Here is a 20,982-nt window from a genome sequence, read left to right on the forward strand (position 1 = left end):
GCGCGCACTGCCGTAACCCCACGGCGCCCCCCAAAAAGCACGCAGCTGCAGCACGTTGGTTAAATCCGAGCTCGTTAGGGGAATTAAGGGGACAAGGGAGGCCCGGCCCCGCTAGGGCCGGGGCAGGGTGAAGTCCCAGGCGGTCTCCTGGGCGCACTTCCACATGGCGCGCATGAGGCGGGTGAAGCCCATGTCCTTGGGCTTCTCCAGGCCCCGCATCAGGCGCTGCTTCATGATGGCCACGAACTCCTTGTTGCTCAGCTCGCCGTTCCCTGCGGGGAAGGGGACGGAGGAACACGTTACAGGTGCCCGCAAACGCGGCCACGCACCCCAAACCCTCCACAACACCCCTCGGAGGGCAGCAGCCCACCCCCGACCCAGCACCATGTACCTCAGAGGGCAGCAGCCCACCCCAAACCCACCCGCAGAGCTTGAAGTCCCCCTCACCTTGGGGTCCCACAAGAGCTGGTCACACACAGCAGCTCACAGCGGTGTTTAAACCCCAGCCCTGCAGGAACAGGGCCCGGCAGCAGGGCACCGGCTCTTGGGGACAGAAAACCCACCACAAAGCCGATGCCCAGGGCATGCACTGGAAAGAAACTGGGCATGGAAGAAATCTGAGGGGCAGCAGCCCCCAGGAAACAACCCCCCGTGCCAGCAGCTTCCCAGATCAAAGGGAGGTTATATTTAATGAATGAGTTTCTGCATTTCATTTTTTTTTTTCTGCATCGCATCCAAATGCAAATCGGGGCAGGGAAACTCCACTGAAATACCAGGAGGGGAGCAGAACTCCCCTCAGCTCTGTGGGCTTTTGATGCATGCCTATAAACAGCGACAGAGAGCCCTGAGCTCTGTGCCTGCTTTTCCACCCAGTACCTTCCTGATGGCGGATTTGTCAGGCAACCACAACCAGTTCCCCCCTCCCCCCCAAAGCTTTGCTATCAAAATATTTATCAGACGCCACGTGTGGATGCAAATTGAGAACATTGGGATATCCTTGGATTCACTCTGAGCTCCAGTCTGATCACCTGATCAGAAAACGCCACGGAATAAAATACAATAAAATAGATGCAGCAAAGGCACAAGGCAGCAGGTGGGGCTGAAGCCAAGGGGACTGCAGCCACGGGGCAGGGCTCGAGACGGTTACTTTTCTGTGCTCGTGTGTAACTCAGCCAGCCACCAGCACTGGGCAGCTTCCGTGGCTGATGCCCTTTCCCTGTATTTCTCCTCCTCAACTCTCAGGGCCGAGAGTGCCACGGGAGGCTGTTCACTCACCGTCACAGTCGAAGAGCGCGAACACCACGTCGCAGACGTGGTCGGAGAGCTCCACCTTTGCCACCGTCCTGGCCACTTGCTGCATGGTCACTGCAAGAGAGCAAGGGCAGGTGGTGAGCGCGGGCCAAACCCCCCAGCTCTGTCCCCATCCCGTCCAGCACCAGGCTCCTCGGAGCCTTCCCCTCCCTACTGCAGCAAACTGGGGTGTGGAAGGGCTGTTGGCAAGCACCAACACGCTTTGGGTTCGAGATCAATGTTCAAAACCCTTAGGTGATGCTTTTTATCCCCCCCTTTGGTTACAAACTCAGAAGTGTCAGCGTGACAGCAAGCACCGGGTAGGAAGCTTCTTAACCTCTCCTGGTGGTTTGATTGAGGCAGGTCCTGCTGATGGTGCTGCAATAATGAGACTCTGAAAAACTACTACAACAGGCTGGGAATAATAGTATTAATAAAATACTAACAAACAAGAGCAGCTTTTCCATTTAAGCAACCCAGGTCCAGCACAGACTCGGTGCCACCCAGCTCCAATGCTGCAGGAAGAGCTCATGTGGTACCTCCCGTCAGCAGGCTCTGCAGCAAGCAGGCAGGGCTGACCTTGCTGCAAGATCCAGAGCTGTGAAATTATTTCACATCCCGTCTCCCCCAGCCTCTCGGCTGAGCTCCTCAGCAGAGCAGCAGGCAGGAGCTGTAGGCATGCCTCTAGAAAAGAGCAATCTGTGGAGCTATCAGTCTGGCAGGGTTACACAGCAGATTTTGCTGCATAAAGGGAAAAAAAACAAACCCTCAGGGGGCTGGGTGAAAAAAAGCTAGGGAGAAACCCGTTTTGCTTTGTAATAGCATCACCCAGACCCAAACAGAAGTGTCTCAACATTGCATGGGTATTCACAGCTTATCTACACTTGTTTCTCAGCTGAGTTTTTCCCCAGCAAGACTTTCCACCTGCCAGCTCGAGGTTGCAGAGGTGCTTTGGCACACCTAGACCTTGGGAAGGATAGAGGTTAAGTGCTGTAGGCCATCTCCTAGCCCAGGCCAATCACTTCAGCCAGCAGCAGCAGTCTGTATTTCCTCAGATGGCAACACTGAATTTCACAGAAATCTTCCTTAGAGGTGCTGGACCAAGCCCTGACGCCACTTTCCTCCGATGCACGTCCTTCCGACTACAGGGCGTCGCAGACCAGGTAAATAAAACCAAAGTGAACTACGAGTGCCATTTCTTTACCGTTTCGGAAAACGAAACAGGTGCTGTCTGGGGAAACACCTCACAAAACCTTTTCCCAGTTTGGATTTTTTGCTGGCTTCATCGATCTGTATGCAGGGAAGCCTCCAGGATTTGATGCCATTAAGTATTAGTTTTATACCTTGAAGGGTATCTTTCTTCTAAAATTTCAGGTGTTACAGTCTTACACTAGTTCCTTTAAGGAGCCATCCGAGTATTTTATGCAAGTTTAGGGTACAGCAGCTCTTGTTTTCCCTCCAGTGCCCGGAAGCACACCGTGAGCAATGCCTCACGGAGAGCTGACGAGCAGGGCTTGTCTACGTGCTGCACAAACAGGCCAGAGCCAGGCTGATGGCAAGCTGCAGGTTTCTCTCTGAGATTAATCATTTGGCCAAAATAACAGGCTGATGGTTTATCTCAGTTTACCTGAATGCTGCATTTCCTCCTGTTGCTGAAGTGCCCCTACAGCAAGGCATTCAAGGCAACCTCTCCCACAGCCTCACCAGCTCGTTTCAGCGACGGTCCTGACTTGTGAGGCTGAAGCAAAGGCTGGGCTGTAGCTCTACCAAGACCAGCTTGCACCCTGTGCAAAAAAGTGCAATTCCCACCCTCGCCTCAACAGGGGGATAAGCGATGAATTCGTCTCCCAGCCTGCTGCCAGCTGGAAGCCCGGGCAAGTTTTCTAAATGATGCTAAGACAATGACAACTGTTGTGGTGCCAATAAAAATCAAAGATGGACTAATGACTAATCTGGGTGTTGTTTTACGGGTCGTTAAAATACACTTCTACCATCCTCTTTAGAAGACGCTAGGTTAATTCATCACAGAAGACGAGTTGCCCAGCTCTAGCTGCTCGGTGCCATCCGTTTTTTCCTGTTTCATTTTAAACAGCACTTCTAAAATCCTAATAATCAGTTTGTTACATTAGGTTAGCAGCAATTTATTTGACACAAACTACCCTTTTTAATTTCCTTCTCCTAATAAGATGAGCAATTGGTTGCTTTTCACTAAGCAACCCTACAAGAACTTGACTTTAGGAAGGGATGCAGCCCATTTATTGCTTATTCAATTTGTAGGTGAGATGCCCAGGCTAGGTGAGAGTGCATATGGAGAACGTGCAGTGCACAGACAATTTAAGCATGGGAGCACAGATTCCTGCTGCAAAACCCAGGCGTATCGCTGCAGGTTAATTTGCAGCTTCATTAGGACCCCAGTAAAACACCCTTCGTGTGGCTGATGCTGCTGGAGCACCCACACTGAGGCTTTTTCCCAGCTGGGCTTTCTCCCCCCTGCTTTACATGGTGTCAGCATCAACCAGACCTTGCCCTGAGGCTTTCCAGAGCTGGTGGGCTCCTGAAAGAAGAGAGCAGCCCGAAACCTCCCCAGGCTTTCCTCCTCCAACCACAGGACTCTTAGAGCAGTGGCTGAGGCTCCAGCATAAGTTCATTAATCGCACGTAATTAAACAGCAATCGCACTGATTTACCACCTGCATGTAGACCTAAATACTGCAGGAATACATACTCCGTGACCGGGCAGTTGCTAATTTACTGTAGGTGCTGAGAAAATTAGATTTGCTAGGCTATTATCTCCTCACGGCACACTGCAGAAGCAGCAGCACATCCATATTTCATGTGCAGCATTTCTTGCTCATTTTTACTTCTAAATGAAAGGAAAAACCCATCGGGTTCTTTTTTAACTTTAAGCCTTAAGATGCGATGATCTAAAGGAAAGAGCACAGATGATTCCCCGAAAAGTCAAAGCTAAGGAGGGCTGTGGACACACACAGGAAGACATGTGACACATCTGGCTCCCTTTGCAATTCCACTGCCCCAAAACCTATCCATGCCTTAATATCCCCCCAACAGCAACAGCTGGGCAAATAACTTGCTTCTGACACATTTAATTTTGCAGCTGCCTACATACATCAGCTTTGACTTCTTAGTAGACAAGAACTTCCACTAAACTTAAAAAAACCCACTGTTTAATTAGATACCATTGTCTTCTGTGTTCTCAGAGTATTTTATAAGCAACACTTCGAAAAGAGGTTTAGACAAGAGAGGCACGCCTTTGTGACAGACCCAAGCAGCAGAGTTGGACTTTTTTTTCAATGTATTGTACATTTAAAATAAGTTTGTTTTAATCAGCACGTCAAATCTGGTAACACAGCTGTAATGGCTTAGCCCTCAAAGGAAATACGTGATGAGATGAAGGATAGGGATTGGTCTGGTCAATAAACCACACCACGACCAAACTCCCCAGGAAACACCCAGCTCTGAGGTTATTCAGCCAGCTCCTCGGCCACGCTCGCTCTCTGGACGATGGGTTATCTGAACAGATGTGCTCTGGAGACTTTAACACTCAGACAAGGAACTTAACGGGCTCCCAAGGTCACAGCCAGTGAGAAAATTTGGGTGCCACTACTCGCGTTTTAGAGCACAAATGCAGCATTTGGCTCTTATTTCTAAACAAAGCCCCCTGCTTTTGAGCAAAGACAAGACAAGGCTTGAGCAGTACCCCCTGGTCATGGAGACCCCTATGGAAGAGAGTTTGCAAGAAAACTTCTTACAGCTTGTCATTTCCAACAACTTTTTCAAGTGCATTGTAAAAGAAGAAAAGATGCTGCTCCCAAGACTGGGGTGAAGAAGAACCCCTGAATGCCTGGGCTCCGGCACCAGAGCCAGTGGTGTACCCACCAGGTTGCTCTGCAGCTGCACACATCTGACCCGAATGGTTCTGCTGAAGAGCAGTATTGTGCGTAGGGACTTGTTTTAGAGGGTGACATTGGTAGCAGGGTGACGGTTGGACCAGATTATCTGAAGGTCTTTTCCAGCCTTCATGATTCTGTGTTACACTGATGAGAGGCTAGAGCCTGAGCTGGAAAACGTCATGTGGAATGTGTGGAACAAGGTAGCTGAGGCTGCAGTTTGCTAGGTCCTGCATTTTGGCCACCTAACCTTACCCATAAAAGTGGCCTAGAAGAAAGCGGGAGAGGGACTCTGTTAGGGAGTGTGGCCATGGAACCAGGAATAATGGCTTTGAACAAATGGAGGGGAGATTTAGATGAGATCTGACGTGAGGAAGAAATTCTTCACTCGGAGCACAAAGCGCACATGGGAATTAGGGCTGAAGATGCACCTTGCTTCGGTTCTTTTCCGTAAAGAATAGAATGAAATTGCCTAAAAAGCAGTGTTAAAAATAAACCCAGGGCACAGGATGGGAGGTGCAGGGCAGTCCCCGTGGCCGAGGGGCAGCCTTTCTCTCTGGCAAGCCAAATGGCCCGGGGGAGCCAGCCCCAGAAAAGGGGCCCTCAGCCCCCCAAGCCTCCTCCTTGTCCACGTGAGGGCATCTTCCAGGCCGCTCCCAACACAGCCGCCTTTGGCCACGTGTGGGCCACTCCATCACAGAGGCTTGCTGAGGTCACAGTGGCCACCACTGCCCCGCCTTTGCTGCGGGCCCTATAAAACAGGCCCCCTGCAGCTGGCCCAGCATTCGCTGAGCATCTATAGTCCGGAGCACAGTGCGGGACCCAGTAATGGCCGTAAACCAGAGGGCAGCGTCGGACCCATGCATGACAATCAAGCCGACAGTGGTGTGGGACCGAGGCGTGGGACTGGACGACCCCCTGGTTCGGCACCCTGGCCTGAGAACATTCCGGACGGAAGGCATCCCGTTTGGGCAGTCCCGGGCTTGTTGCTCAGGCTCCATCGCAAGCATTAGCTTGGAGCCACCAAACACCACGGACATCCCGCAGGCTTGCCTGCAAGATGTCCCGGCAATAAACAGCTCTTGCCGATTCTCAGGGATTTTTTTTTGGGGGGGGGGGGGGTGGGTGGTGGGTGGGTAGGAATGGGCTGAAGTTGTGCCAGGGGAGGTTTAGGCTGGATATTAGGAAGAACTTCTTTACCAAAAGAGTTGTTAGGCAATGGAATGGGCTGCCCAGGGAAGTGGTTGAGTCACCATCCCTGGAGGTCTTGAAAAGACATTTAGATGTAGAGCTTCGTGATATGGTTTAGTGGGGGACTTGTTAGTGTTAGGTCAGAGGTTGGGCTAGGTGATCTTGGAGGTCTCTTCTAACCTAGGTGATTCCGTGATCTGTTCAGGCTATGAGTTTTGGCATTTTTCACTATACGTAAAATGAGGGAAGTATAAAACCTGAAATCCCTCTTTATCCATGCACTGCAGAAGTTAAACCTCTCATCACAGAGGAACTGCGGTCTCAGGACATTTTTAATCCATCAGACTGGGCTTGTTCAACCCCTCCCTAAACCCAAATACAAGCTGTGAACCATGCTGCCTGCCTCTTGAGTTTTAATACCTTTATCAAGCGAGGCTCCAGCCATGTGGTAAAAGCTCAACGCCGTGTCCACATCGTTTATGTTCTTCAGAAACGTGAAGAAGCTCTCCACCTCCTCAAACGTCAGCCCCTAGGATGGAGAAAAGAGGGACTTAGTGATGGGAAAAGGAGACTGTGACACTGCTCAGGTAACAATTGACAAAGGGACTCAACCACACGAGCTTGCAGCTGGGGTCCAGACACTGCTACAAGCAGGTTCGTGTAGGCAGACGTGCCTGAGTGAGCTTTGCTGCTGGTGGCAGGATGCTGCAGGGCTGGATCTGTTTGCTCTATTTTACTTGTGCAGTTCTTGGGCTGCGAAATGTGGCAGCCGACTGCATTGACCCCTGCAGCGGGACCGCCAGGAGCTGCAGCACCCGAACTGCTCCCTCACGGCAGGAATAACCCCCCAGCCCTCCTCTCCGGAGTGATACATCAGCTTGTCAAGGGGAATTCAGGCTCAGCCTCCTCCTGTACCATCTAGTGGGAGATTGATGTACTGAGATACTGAAAATCCTGACTGCATAACACAGCGGGGTTCCATGGTCCGGATGGAAGAGAGCATGCTTCAGCTGGGGCTGCCAAATACTAATTTATATCATCTGTTGTAACCCTGCTCGAGCCGTTCCCAACGACTTCCAATCAGGGGAGAAGCGACCTATCTTTTTTTTTTGAAATATAAATCACATTTTTTACAATCTTCTCCTACAGACACGGTGCCTCTGGAATTGTAAGCAGAACTACAGACAATTTGCAACCTACCTAGGAGTATTTCAGCTCATCCCTGTCCTCAGCGAAACCAAGCACGTGGCAGCGCATGGCTGACACGCTGCAGAGCACACCAACAAGTGCAACAGCAGGCTTTGTGGGCGGGATTCATGGGTCCAGACCAAAGAGGATGCAAAGTGCACACATGGACAACGTATAGGAAAAAATCCCCACTCACTGTACAGGGAACTGTCTCCAAATGTAAACCTGCTTTCCAAGCGGTGTGCTAACAGCTGTATGGCAGAATGTAGTAATATTTTTCTTCTGCTAGGACAATATATCACATACTTTTGCAGAAGATAGTGCAAAGATTCTTGTTTTGAACAACATATCTACAGGAGAAAAGAACTTCGCAATTCAGATACCCATCCCAACATCTCCCTGCTGAGTGTGGGACTGAGCAGAGCACTACAAATTTGGAACCCCTGAGGGAACCAGGATCGCTGTGGCCACTTTCAGGCCAGCAGAAGAAATTACACCCTGACTTACCTGATCAGTTGAGATCTGCTGTTCGCAGCAGTGGCCACAAGGCACCCCAACCACCACTATAAGCAAAGAGCCCAAGCTCAGCATTTTCCTGGATTTTCCAGCAGGAAATGGCAAATATCGAGGCCAAGCAGCATTGCTGCTTATGCAGAGTGGCGCCTGGTTTAGCACCGTGGTTCCTGTTGTTTCAGCCAGCAACACGAAAAGTTTACATCCTTACATATGTAAATTTGTGGTCCTTGTCACCAGTTAAAAAGCAAAAGCCACAACACACGGAGGCATCCTGCTATTCTAGGCTTTTATGTGGACACACATCCTGAATCTCCACAGCAAAAATCTAGCTGGTATTACGAAATTCAATGTATTATCGACGAATCTGATCACTGAGGCTGGCATCAGCATCTACTCCTTCCCAGTTACAAAAAATCAGAGAAGGGGACGGGTGCGGAACCGTGCTGACAAGTTGCCAGCTGCGATGATCACCATCAGTCAGCAGCCGGGGAGGGGAATTCATCTGTTCCCTGTCGATGCATCTGTCAGCGCTGCTTGGGCTCTTCATAAGTCACTCATGTCTCCACTGAAAGCCCAATAAACATTAACCTGCCAAAGGGCTCCCTCCCTGGTTCCTCGTTTCCATCCCTTCTCTGCTTTAAAAACCAACACAAAAACCCTCTCCCCCAAGAAGAAAGCCCTCCAAACCTGAGGGGATAGCCTCTCTCTTGCTCTGCTGATATCGGCGGAAGAAAACGCTCCTTTTTCCCTTTTTCTCCACTTCAAAGCTGCACTGATCAAGCTGTTAATTCAGAAGCCTGAATCCATGCTTTCTATTACTGGCACGATGAAAAGGAAAAAGTGATAAATAAGCAGGCACACTCTAGAAACACGTATATGTATATCTGCTTGCAATATGCATCCTCAGGCAGCTCAAACACTTCCTTTCCACCTGGGGAGAACTGCAGGTACCCAGAGCAAGGTGGGTATTTTTTCTTCAAGACCCATACAAGTGAAAGTAGATTATCAGCTGTACAAGAAAGCCATTCCCCAAGGCAGGAACACGGAATAACAATGCTGGAGAAGGGCTCGAGGTTAGCTTAAAGGCATGGCTGTACCGCCTTGCGGGCTGGCGAGGCTGCTGTGCCCAGGCTGGATGATGGTACCAACAGCACTGCGGGGCAGGTGTCCTCGGGAAGCACTCACAAGGTAAACTGTATTTGCAAGGTAACGCTGGATTAGGAAGCTTGCCAGGTGGGTTTGGTGCAATTCAATATCCAAATCATTGTCCTCCCACTTGCTTTGAAAGAAATAACCAAGTCAAAGCTCCTGCTGCTGTTGACATAGAGCAGGGTTGCAGCAGGTTAGTAAACTGTGCGGATAATGATACAATGCTGCTCTACAAGTGTGAAACAAAAGGATTTGGTAGAACAATTCTTCCTGCAAAACACATCAAACTGCTCTGACCACCACGGCGTTCAGTGACAGGATGAATGGTGAGGTGGCCAAGCAGCCTTAGCATCTCTCTGAGGCCTGGGACCCATGGGAGAGCAGAGGAGAGCAGCAGCTCCATCCCTTTTCCATGGGCGAGGAGCAGACTCTGCAACGGCTCTGCACAGGGCAAAGTCCCACATGCAGAGGAAGAAGCACTGCCGGCATCGAGCTCCTGCTGCTTGAAGTGAAGCACGCTCTCCAGATTAATCCTGCATCCATTTACAAAGACAACTTCGCGAGCACATCCCTGGATAAATTAGCTAGGAAGCTCAAAAGACAATTAACGTGGCTCTGGCTACGGCAGTCCTATTTCTGAAGAGAAAATTGAAGCTACATAAAAACACCGACAGCAGCACCAGGGTGATGCCATAAAAGCACAGAAGCATACTTAGATGCAAAGTGCTGCACACAAATCTGCAAGGGACAGGTCTGTTAAAATACCCCGGGAGGGGAAATGCTTTCATGGAAAGGTTCTCTTGGATAAAAGACGATGCAAAGTTAGGCAGCAGGCTGGGGGTTTCTGCGAGCTAAAACCTGCTGAAACCAATGAGTTCAGTGCCTGATTTCTGCCCTGCATCACCACTGGCTTTGAGCTGCCCTGGTTGGCATGTTCACCTGCCTCCTGTGCAAAAAAGCCAGCACTTCTTGCATGCTTTGCAACTCCCTAAACCACTGCACACCTTGTTAATAGAGGGGCCGTCTCATTTTGGGTGCTCCATTTCCCCTGGTCTAAGGAACTGTGTGTTGTCTAACAATCCCGTTTCTTGAAAGCATCAACTCTTATTTTCCAATTCACAATTTCTCTCCTTAAAAGTTACAGGAATAGAGAAACAAGATGCCTTGCTCTGAAGCTGGCTGTTACCTACAAATAGAAACATGACCTGGCTGCCTGGGGAATGAGGAATGAGGTGGAAACAAAAGCTCTTCCTCTGCCACAGATGTCAGGTGTCTGACTGACACATGGAAGGAAGGGAACATCTGCTGGAAGAATCCTTCCAAAAATAACGTCCTCTGACTAATTTCTCATACACCCAGCTACTGCTCGATATGTATATAAAGCCACAGCAAAGACTTGACAGTCTGTGAATGTAACAGTAGAGCTGATGTCTTCTGTCACACAGACATCACAGCTGCCAAGCTGCAAAGCATTTTTCCCCGAGAAATCAACTAATTCCTGCTAAAACTCAAGGGGAACAAAGGTATAGGAGAAAAAATCTGCAGCGTTTTGCTCAGAAATCGAGTAAACAGACTCAAAACTGCAGCCTTGGAAACACCGATGGTCAAAAAGCTTGGGAAGGGAGATTTCCTAGTATCGACAGGCAATTTCTTCAGTTTTTCCACTGGATGCTTTTTGGCCTCACCTGCAGTATTTGCTGTGAAACAATGCATCACGAAGGCACCTGAGCTCAGGCCTCCCCAGGGTGTTAGGACAAATGAGACACTTCCAAAATACTGATACTGCTGATGAGGTTCTGCTTGAAATCAGCACTGGGGATGTCCAAAAGTGCTGAGCTTCTGTGCTGTGCAGGGAGAGATCAAAACTCGTTTGATGCTGTACGTTCAGCCCCGAAGGAACAGAGACCACCGCAGCTCTCAGCAGCACCATCTGGGTCCGAGCGCTTCCTGAGCTTTCCTGGAGCTCACAGATGCCAAAAACTCAACATTTCTGACCAGTGTAATGTAAAAGGCTTTGATAAATATTAATTTCTGAGATGAGAAAGCTCGCTCGTGGCAGAGGATCTTGATTTATGGCTTCCACGTTCACTCAAAACTCCTACAGCTGGGTACAGGGAAAAGCCTCCACACACACACAAGCCCTCAGATAAACCAGAGGAGGTTTTCACCTGGCCATGTACTGGAGCACCGTCATCAGGAAAAGTCCCTGCAGCCAAAGGGTGACAAGGAGCTGCCCTCGGGGCTGTCAGAGACCTTTTAGTGTATGTGCCTTGCTGCTTCAGCGTGCCCAAGTTCTCCTCCGTAGCCCCAGCAGGAGGAGGAGAACAGGAGAAAACGGTCACTGGTGCAGCTTTGTGTGAACTGAAGATTCCTGAACATCACAGGAGTTTAGGACAATTTTATTTATAGCCCCCAAAAGGGATAAAAAAAAGGACTAGACCCCAACACTTCTGTCCCGCAACATGCTTTGCATTGAGAACTGTCAAAAAATAAACACCAGTTCTAATGTCATCAGGAAGTGGCTCTAAAACAGCCGGACCAACCCAAAACATAGCAAAGACCTTCCCTCCATTCTCATTTTGGTTAATTGTATGTTTACAACCTAATCAATAAAAGAACAATCCATCTTTACCAAAGCAAAATACTGAAGTAACTTAGCACCCCATGCTTGCCTTACCTGATAAAAGCACATCCTCTTAGTACAGAGATTTTATCCCAAGGTCTCTCACTAAATTAACTGGTACAGAATCTGCAGCCTTATTCCTCTCTAAATCATGACTAATTCAAATCATTTTTCACCTAAGTTCATAAACTAAATAATAAACTGCCCAGTCACAGCATCTAATTAAACCAAGGTCGAGCCAGTAACTAGGTACACGTCTTCAGAGTTTATTCTGGCTCCAGACCAGACTGCCATTTAGCAGACATAAGCTTTGAAAACTACAGCATTCATTTCAACAGGGACAAGCCCAAACCCTCATCAGGACACCAAGCACCGCACTCCCGCCTTCTGCATCAGATTTATCACCTGCAAAGTCAGCATGTCTCCCCACACTGCTTCAAAAGGTGTGGGTGCTTCTCTCTACAAGACGGATTGCTTGCTGCAGAGGGAGAGATCCTTGCACATCAACCTGCTGCTTAGAAAAGTAATTTCCTGCACTCAGCCCTGTTCATGGCAAACCCAAAATCTTTGGGGTTTCTGTCCCTCTCTGCCATGAAGCATCATTCAGCCCCACACAGTTTGACACCATTGGTGTCATTTCTCCTACAAGCTTACCCACTGAGCCTGACCACCAGCTCATCTCTCAGCATGGTGCGGGGTGCCTGTCGTGTCACCCCCCACCCCCCCCCCAAAAAAAAAAGGCTTCTCAGATTTGCTGCTACCACCACTGACCTCTCCATCTTGGAAGTGCTTCTTGAGCTGCTTCAGCATGACGGTGAGCTTCTTTGACTGCACCCCGCTGTACGCCAGCAGCATGCTGCCGAACTGCCGCTCCGTGATCCGCCCATCCACCGGGTCGTGCCTCTCAAACTGGAAGGGGGAAAAGAAAACAGTGGTGTTAAAAAGGTTTGGTAATAAAAAATGAGCATCACAGAAAATGCTGCTTATAGAAGAAATCCTAATACATCTGAATATTTGCTTCCACCGGGACTGTTTCCACCACTAAGTCAACATTTTCTTTCCATGGGCAACTTCTTGAGAAGTTTCTGCATCTTCCCCTAGTTTTGTCTTACTGGGGACAGTATTTGTAGAGCTGGACTTGAAAAATCAGGATGATTATTTGAACCTGGAACTTAGCTAGTGTCTGCAGGTCTCCAAAAGGAGTGGAAAACAAGAAGAAACTACTAAGGTGCTCTTCACGTGAGCTTCCAGCTTGGACATCGGAATAAACACCCAAACAACTGGGCTGTTGCAGCAACTTTTTCCTGCTTGCTCAAAGAGCTGTGCAGGACTAAGCTAAGTGTGCAGGTAGAAGTGTGATGATTGCTTACAGAGGAGGCTGGTAGCAAATAAACCAGGAAAAAAAACACTGTAAAAATTAAGCCACGTTGCAGCTTTTCTCTGCTTCAAGTCCTGTACAGGTGTTCTCCTGGCCTTTGCTGCAGGGCAGGAGGGAAGAGCAACTCTCCCATTCTGGGCATGGGCTGCGTTTGAGCACCAGGTCTCTGCTTGAGGAATAATGCAGATTTCATCTTTTCCCTCCTCTGTGGCTCTACAGACACGAAACACCAGACTTCAGCAGACTCCACTTTCACAGAGCTCAGCACTCAGAATCCCTTACGTGATTTCCTTAGGATATATCAGGAACCGTGCAGCTGATGACAAGCCTGAGGATGACACTTAACAACACAATTAGTTTTTCAGCTCCTCCAGAACAACCCATTTAGCTCGAGAGCACTGCTGATTTGACACGACGTTGCTGGATACGTTGGCCATTTCTGCCTCGATCGCACTTAATTACACCACTAACACAAAAGGCAGCATGGCACCCAGCTGAGATCAAGGTGGGGAGCACGGGGATGAGAGGCAGCAGCTCTGCCCGTGGTGCTTTCATCCCCTGTGTAGGCAGAGCTGCAGAGGCCGCTGACTACACACGGGTCTCATGTGCACGGGTTTGTGCATCCTGGTCCAAGGAGCCAGGATTTAGGAAGATGCACGAGAGCTGTTGCTAGCCAGGAGGATCTGCCTGACCTTATGGACTTCTGTTTGAGTGGCGCAAGCAGGATTTCGGAAAAAGATGGTTCTTGAGCCTGCTGTCTGACGCAGGCCTTGGCATTTACTCAGACCACAAAACGCTGGCCTCTGCCCTTCTCGCGTGCTGGGGAAAAGAAAAAACTCATCTGGAGGAAAATCGTGTGTTCCTCCTTACTAAGGAGAGACAGCTGTCTCTGCCACGCTTATGAGGCTTGTGAAGAAATTTTACAATAACCAAGAGACATAAAAACAGTCTGCACTGTTTCAAAACCAGCACTGACTTCTCCTATAACACTCTTAATTTCAACCTAAAAGACACGAACCAGCGCCTTTCTACCAGCAGCCTTCAAATACCCCAAGTTTTAGCACAGCAGGTGCTGCTGGCACCACCTCTCGCACAAAGAGAGGCTGGGCAGAGGTCAGCCAAACGTGCACATTCTGCGTTTGGCCACTGCTCCACTCCTGGCACTGGGATCCTTTTGTACTGTAGCAAAACCAAACCTGACAAGTGCTGTTGCATCAGCTGCCGAAGACATGAGCCGTGGCACACAGGGAAAGCCCTTCTGGAGGCAAGTCCAACCTTTTTGCCCAGCGTCTGTTAAAAATAAGTAAATATTCAAGTACAAAGACCTCACCAGCTCTGGGCAGCAGCATGAAGATATGGAACACAACTAGCACACCAGTGCTTGCAGTATTTTTGGTCTTTTACAACATTTATTTAAAAAAAATGGGATTCAGTGTTCCCCTCTGCCTTTTGGTGTTTGAGTTGCCATCAGCACCCATCCTACAGGAAGAGCCTCTCTCACAGCAGACCCACTGCAGGAGATGAAAGAGCTTCATTTATTTATTTATTGATTTATCACACAGTTGGGAGATTGCTTTAGATTTATCTTGATTCTGTTCTTTAAGATGTAAAAAAATAACTTATTGAAATCTCTTTAAAGCACAAGATAATCCTGAGCCCTGGTTAACAAACCAACCCATTCCCCTGCCCTATGGGCTCCAAAACTGCTTCTAGCTTGGCGTGCATTAACGAGTCAAAATACCACACAAAAATTATTCACATTAAATGAAAAAGCCTGGAAACCAGGGAATAAACATTCATTACGCTGTGTTTATCTTACTTTAAATGAATGTCTTTAGCATTTAACCGAAGCACTCCCAGATGCCTGAAGTCAATACCTGGCAGGCAGGCATTGCGCTCATGTATCAGCAGGAGCTCAGCGGTGCTCATTGCATCGGACAGCCGAGGAAGGGGATGGCAAGCAGCTGATCTGCACCACCGGTCAACAGCCAGGCTCCGACCTCGAACAGAATCACCGCTGAGCTAAGAAAAAGTTAGTCACCAAGCACTGGGTGAAGAAAGTTCAAAGCTTGCCACCAGCTGGTGTTGGAGGTGCTGAAATTAATTATGGGAGGGATGAGCAGAGGAGATCATTTAAAGAAAAATTCTGGTGAGAAGAAAAAAGGAAGTTTTTTGGCTTCAAATGATTTGTGAGAAAAGCCTTTTTTTCACTTCTAAAACCAAATACTCCCCTGGAACAGCCCGTTCCCCAGCTACCTGCCTGGAAGCAGATGTGCTTGATTTGTTTTCTCCTGCCTTCCTCGAGTGTCTTCTGGACTGCTGAACACTGCTCGCCTGCTGTCTCCAACTTGAAAATGAAGGTGGGTGCAAAGCCCAGAGTGGTTTTCTTTTCAATATCCCATGTATGGCCTGTGAACAGCATTAAAACCCCACAGGCACTTCGCAAAGCAGAACAAATTTCCCTCTCTCCAGGCAACCATGTCCCTTTGCCTTCATGCCTGTGACGTTACTGTGCAGGTCCCTTCTCCCATCACTCGGAGGAAAAGAAAACCCAAGAGGATGTGATGCAGGGCAGGGCACGCCAAGATCTATTACCAGCAAACAAGCTCTCCGATGGCCTTTTTCCCTTCCATTCATCTAAAGAAAGGAAAAGCATGGCCAAAGCTAGCGCAGGGGCAGCTCCAAGCACTGGGACACCAGGAGGAAGCTCCTGCTCTGCCCAAGGGCACGCATGCTCACAACTAACAATGCATTTTGAGTTATAAATTGAGGCTTAGGAGGGATTTATTTGCTCTGGCGGGTTGGTTATTCTGTCAGGACCACACCAAACGCGGCCCTCGGGTGAGCCGAGCGTCCCCGGACAGCTCCCAGCCGCTGCCACTTGGTGCCAGCAGTGGATTCTGCATGCGCACACCCGCATGGCTGCAACTCGTAATAAAATGTTTTGATATTTTGATATTCATTAACGCTGGTGTGATGCATGGGGAAACCTAGCGTGCTCCCAGAAGGGTGGAAAGGCAGGGGAAAGGGGCACAGCCCCAAGCCCCAGGAGCTCCCAATGCCAGCCTGAAGCAGCTTCCCGAGGCTGGTCCATCATTAACCACACCTTAGGGCACCCTCTGCAATCATTAAAATGACTAAGCTAAATCAGAGAAGTGTGTTCAACGCCTCTCTTCCTCCCTCCAAAAAATCATGCAGGAAAGAACACATCCATGTTTCTCTCAGAGAAACTTGTTACAGATCTCCAACTATGAGCTTTTAACTCAGCTTTCTGTCTGAATAAATATGCCTACCAACTTTTGCTTCAGCACATAGAGGAAAGGTTTCAAATGAGGAGAGCAGAAGGCAAATATAAAGAGACTGTTTTCTCTGCTTCCACATCCCCTTAATTGCAGGGCTTCTCACAGAAAGGCAATACAAGGATCCACCATAAAACGACAGACCCATAATCCCTCCGCTTCCAGCCCTCACTATTTATTTTGACTAGCCCAATCTACCTGCTCCTGTGGGAAATCAAACGCCAGCCTCTGAGAAGCACCCAGCCTGAACCAATTCAGAGGCAGCACTGCAAGAAGCGTCTTTATTAAAAAAATCAAGAAAAAACTTCTTAAGCAGGGCCATCGGTTTCCTCTCGAGTGCTCGCTGCTGTGTAATGAGGTGGCTCTGATGGCTGACGAGCCACCTGGGGTCCTCTCAAAAAGCACGGGACATGGCAAATGCCACCATGGACTCAGGCCACCCACCCTGTCAGTGCTGACTCGTCAGGTCTGAGAAAACAGCAAGCCAGAAGTGAGAGTTTAAATCACAGCTTAAGGCACAAGCAGCATCGTGTCTTTAGGAGCACGGGTGTGCAGATCCTAGGCTCTGCAGGTCTCGGGCCAGGGCTGTGCCACTGCTTTTCCTGCTCAGGGTCAGTGTGGCAGGAGGAGTCCTTCAGCTGCAGTACTGCAGTGTTGTGGAAAGAGAACTTCAGGTGATACTGGTGTCTTTTTAGCTTACCCCAAGGACACCGCTCCTCCCGAAAAAGGCCAAACTTTGGTGCCAGACACCTCGGGGCAGGTTTCTCATTTTGGCTGATTCTCCTCCTCTACACATTCGTCAGAAGCAGTAGCATTAAAAAGACACGTGGGAAATTTCTACCTAAACCCCCAGTGCTGAAACCCCGTCCTCTGTAACTGCAAGCATCAGGAGCCCGCTTGTTTTTCTGACAAATACCACAGGATTTTTAACTCCCAGCTCCAGCAGACACAGGAGCTCAGCACTACCTCCACAAGCAACCCTTCCGGCAGCCCCGGGGTGACAGAAGGGAGAAATCAGTGGGGTTTGTGGTGTGGGACTTGAATGTAATGCACTGACTTACCCTGCGAGAGGAATACTAACTGCTGAGCTGCACGGACAGCGCGATGTCCCTAAATTTCTAGGAAGGCTTCAACGGAAAAAACAATCCATAAATTCCCTAAAATCTCAATACAAGCACCTATAAAAGAAATGTATATGTGCCACTTATTATTTCCCATTCACAAAGAAAAAAAATCTACAGGGGCTTTTGGATGGAGAAAAGAGCATTGAGGGATGATTTTTGAGTTTATTTATGCTGGTTAAACAAACATCTAGAACAGAAATACTGCTGATACTAATTCTGCCAGTATTAAGGGTACTTGGAAAAGGTGACCTGCTTTGAAGGCGGTGTTGTGTATGTAATAAGGAGTCAAAAGGATCTGGACAGTGATTTGTAGGGTAATATTCAGATTCACAATGTATGACCCTTTAAAGTAGTAGTTGCTCAAAGCTTTATTTGACAGGCTGTAATACATTATTTATCTGCAAACTGCTGCAGCACTGGGCCTGTTTACTGTTCTGAAGAAGCAGGCTGCCAGGCTCTCTTGTCAAGTTGCATATACAAATATGACGGGGAAAAAAAAAAAAAAAAAGAAAGCACTGTTAATCTTCCTAAAACCCAGCAACCTCATCTGTCCCACCCCAAAAAAAAGGGATTTGGAAGGTAGCTGTGGGGCTGCAGCTCCCTGGACTCAAGTCTAGGTTGTACAGCTGGACTGGGTCAGGAGAAATGCTCACAGTGCTACCAGCATCTTCCACCTCTATAAATACACACATATATATGTGCATGGGGGAGAAGGGGAGCTGTTTCCACAAAAGCAAAATCCGATTTTTGAATGCTTTTCCTGTTTTCCCTTTCCCTCCGCTCTCCAAGAGCAGCTTAAAGTGAATATGTAGTAGCAAAGTTAAAAATTTACATCCATCAGCAGCACTGAAATCCCTGCAGACCAGGTGGTTGATAGATGCTTTTGACATTTCATTGGCCTTGGCATGGCACCACTGCCTGCAAGGGGGAAAAAATTAATTCCAGCCACCAACAACTTGTTACAATTTAATGAGCAATTAAAAAAGGTTATGTAAAGATGGCTGTACCTTAACTTCATCCTCATGAATCAAAATAACTCCTTGCCAGCTCTGAAAAGAGCTGCATTTTGAAATTTCGAGCAGGGAGGGAATGAAATGAAGAAAATGTAAAGGAGAAGAATCTGTAATACCCCAGGAAAGGGCACATTGGATGAATTGGAAGGAAGCCTTCTCTTGACTGCCTGGAAAGGAAGAGAATGAGCCCCAGCTCCTACTACTGCTCTCTGCCCTGCTTGTGTTACTGCCACTTCTGCCCTTGAAAATGTTCCTGGTACCCAAATGTGAGGAATGGAGAAGCTTCTCCATCCTGCATGCCTGCTGAACAAGAAGAAAGCAAAGATCAGAAACACAAGGAGCTCCCGACATCCCTGCAGCAAGACCCACTGGCCAGCTGCACGCACCCAAACCGGTCTGAAAACACGAATAAAAACCTGTGGAATTGGCACAGTTTTATTAAAACAGATCTCTTTCACTGCCAGTGAGATTTATGCTGTTTCTGCTTGGCCTTGGTGCTCAATTTGCCACGAGAAAATAAACCCACTGCACTTCCAGAGTAAGGTGACCAAAACGTTTGCTCATACAGCAGAAGGATGATGCAGAAGTCAGAGACTCCTGACCCCTCTGGGGGTTTAATTTTCAGGCTCCACTGAAGTGCTCTGCTGCCTGCACCAGAGGAGGGCTCCTCGTGCTGCCCGGCAGGAGCTCGGGAGTGGATTTACACACACTTCATAAAGCTGCTTTGTTACAGAGCAAAACCCTCTCCTGGCACTAACAATGCAATAAATAGAAATCCTAATAAAACCCTCAAACAGCTTCCCTGTAGAGCTGCTGCATCAAGCACATTTCAATCACCTAGTGCACGTTCAAGAAACAAAGCAGCACTGCACAGCCGAGGTGCAACAAACCAGGCATTGTGACAGCTGCTGGGATCATCAACCACCCCAAAGGAGGAGATGGCCAAGCTGTCCCCGTGCATTTGAGCAATGTCCCAGCAGCGCTCAGTCCCCTGGCAGCTGTGGTGCCCCAAAGCAAACATACTGTCAACCCCAACTTTCCTTGTCTCACATTTAACAACAGAACAAGCAATAGAGGGCTTAGTGGTAGATGAAAATGACCGGCCTCAGCCTTCTCCAGTGACTCTTTACATTTACTGAAACAGCTCAATTTCCCATCTCTCTCCTTTAAACTACCCAAGCCACAACCTCATAACTTATTATTTTTGAGATTTTTTTCCCCATAGTTACATCCCACTTCAACTTACCAAATCTTGGGCTGACACTGGACAAAAACAGAGCGCTAAGTTTTCCCCAAACCCTAACCAAGAAGGCAGTATGGTCAACTGGAACACTTCAAAGGACCCTTTCCATTCACATGCCAGGACAAAAGCACACTGACAGCAGCTCTGAATGGCATCAAAACCATGGTGAGTGCTCCAAATCATTGCAGCTATCTGTCTAGAAACTCCCAGCACCCCAGCTCACACAGCTGGGTGGCAGACGGCCATCGCTGGAAGTCTCTCATTTTCATCCTGCTTTCAGCTGGTTTATGTTCCATCCCCTGCTCCAATTCTGTGCGTTGCCTGTTTTTAATTCTGTGCTTTACCTGGCAGCCACTGCTTGCCTCTCACTGCCCTGAGGGATCAGGCCACCTACTCCTGCCACAGCAGCTCTCAAGTTGTGCAGCACCTGCAGAGGTACTTGTTACTGCGCCTGGCTCCTCCTGATGTGGATCCCCATCCTCCGTTCAATCTCTCTTCCCCTGTGACAAGCAGAGGCTCCAAGAGGTGCATTTTCAGCTGTTTTTAACCACCACCAAAAATCTGCAGCAGTCTGCAAGGCCATAGAGCAATAAGGCTGAATGCAAAAAAAACCCCACAACTTAACTAAGCTGCTAACATGGTAGTTTTTGTTAATTAGCACAGGACTCAGCTACCAACTACCCCAGTGCAGAGATTCAGAAGAGGAAGGCACTTCGGGACAAATTATTGGACTAAAATCAGGTTGTGAAGCTGTAGAAATGCCTTCTGAAGCCAGAATATTGGTTAAGACAGGGCTGAAATCCAAAAGGACCTAGGGTTTCTAATGAGAAACGAGCAGACGGAACAGCCTGACACCATCCATCACCCCTTTTTGATAGAAAAACAAGCCAAGCAGCAGTGGTATCAGCACTCCTTGTGAAAATAGGCGTTTCCAGGGTAAAAGCCGTGCTGCACAACCTTACCTCTCCAGCTGTGGCATCAGCCCCACAGCCACAAGGTGTAGGGTTGGCTTAGTACCTGCTTCACCCATTCAGCTGAGAACAAATGCCCTCCCCCGAGTA

At 48.6% G+C, this 20,982-nt stretch overlaps 1 protein-coding gene across 5 annotated transcripts in view; it reads right to left on the reverse strand.

Annotated features, from left to right (window-relative positions):
* Positions 1-55: 55 nt before the first annotated feature.
* The window catches only part of MICU1 (mitochondrial calcium uptake 1), a 97,766-nt gene continuing 76,839 nt past the window's right edge, over positions 56-20,982 (reverse strand). For all 5 annotated transcript variants that reach the window (XM_083844241.1, XM_083844240.1, XM_083844242.1 and 2 more), the window contains 4 exons: positions 12,636-12,773; positions 6,809-6,917; positions 1,276-1,365; positions 56-272 (listed from right to left, as the gene is read on the reverse strand). In XM_083844241.1, the coding sequence (XP_083700367.1) occupies positions 112-272; positions 1,276-1,365; positions 6,809-6,917; positions 12,636-12,773 (498 nt within the window). In that variant the 3' untranslated portion in view covers positions 56-111. The remainder of the gene's footprint in view (positions 273-1,275; positions 1,366-6,808; positions 6,918-12,635; positions 12,774-20,982) is intronic.

The sequence above is a fragment of the Anser anser genome, assembly GCF_964211835.1.
Source record: "Anser anser genome assembly, chromosome: 7".
Classification (NCBI taxonomy): Eukaryota; Metazoa; Chordata; class Aves; order Anseriformes; family Anatidae; genus Anser; species Anser anser.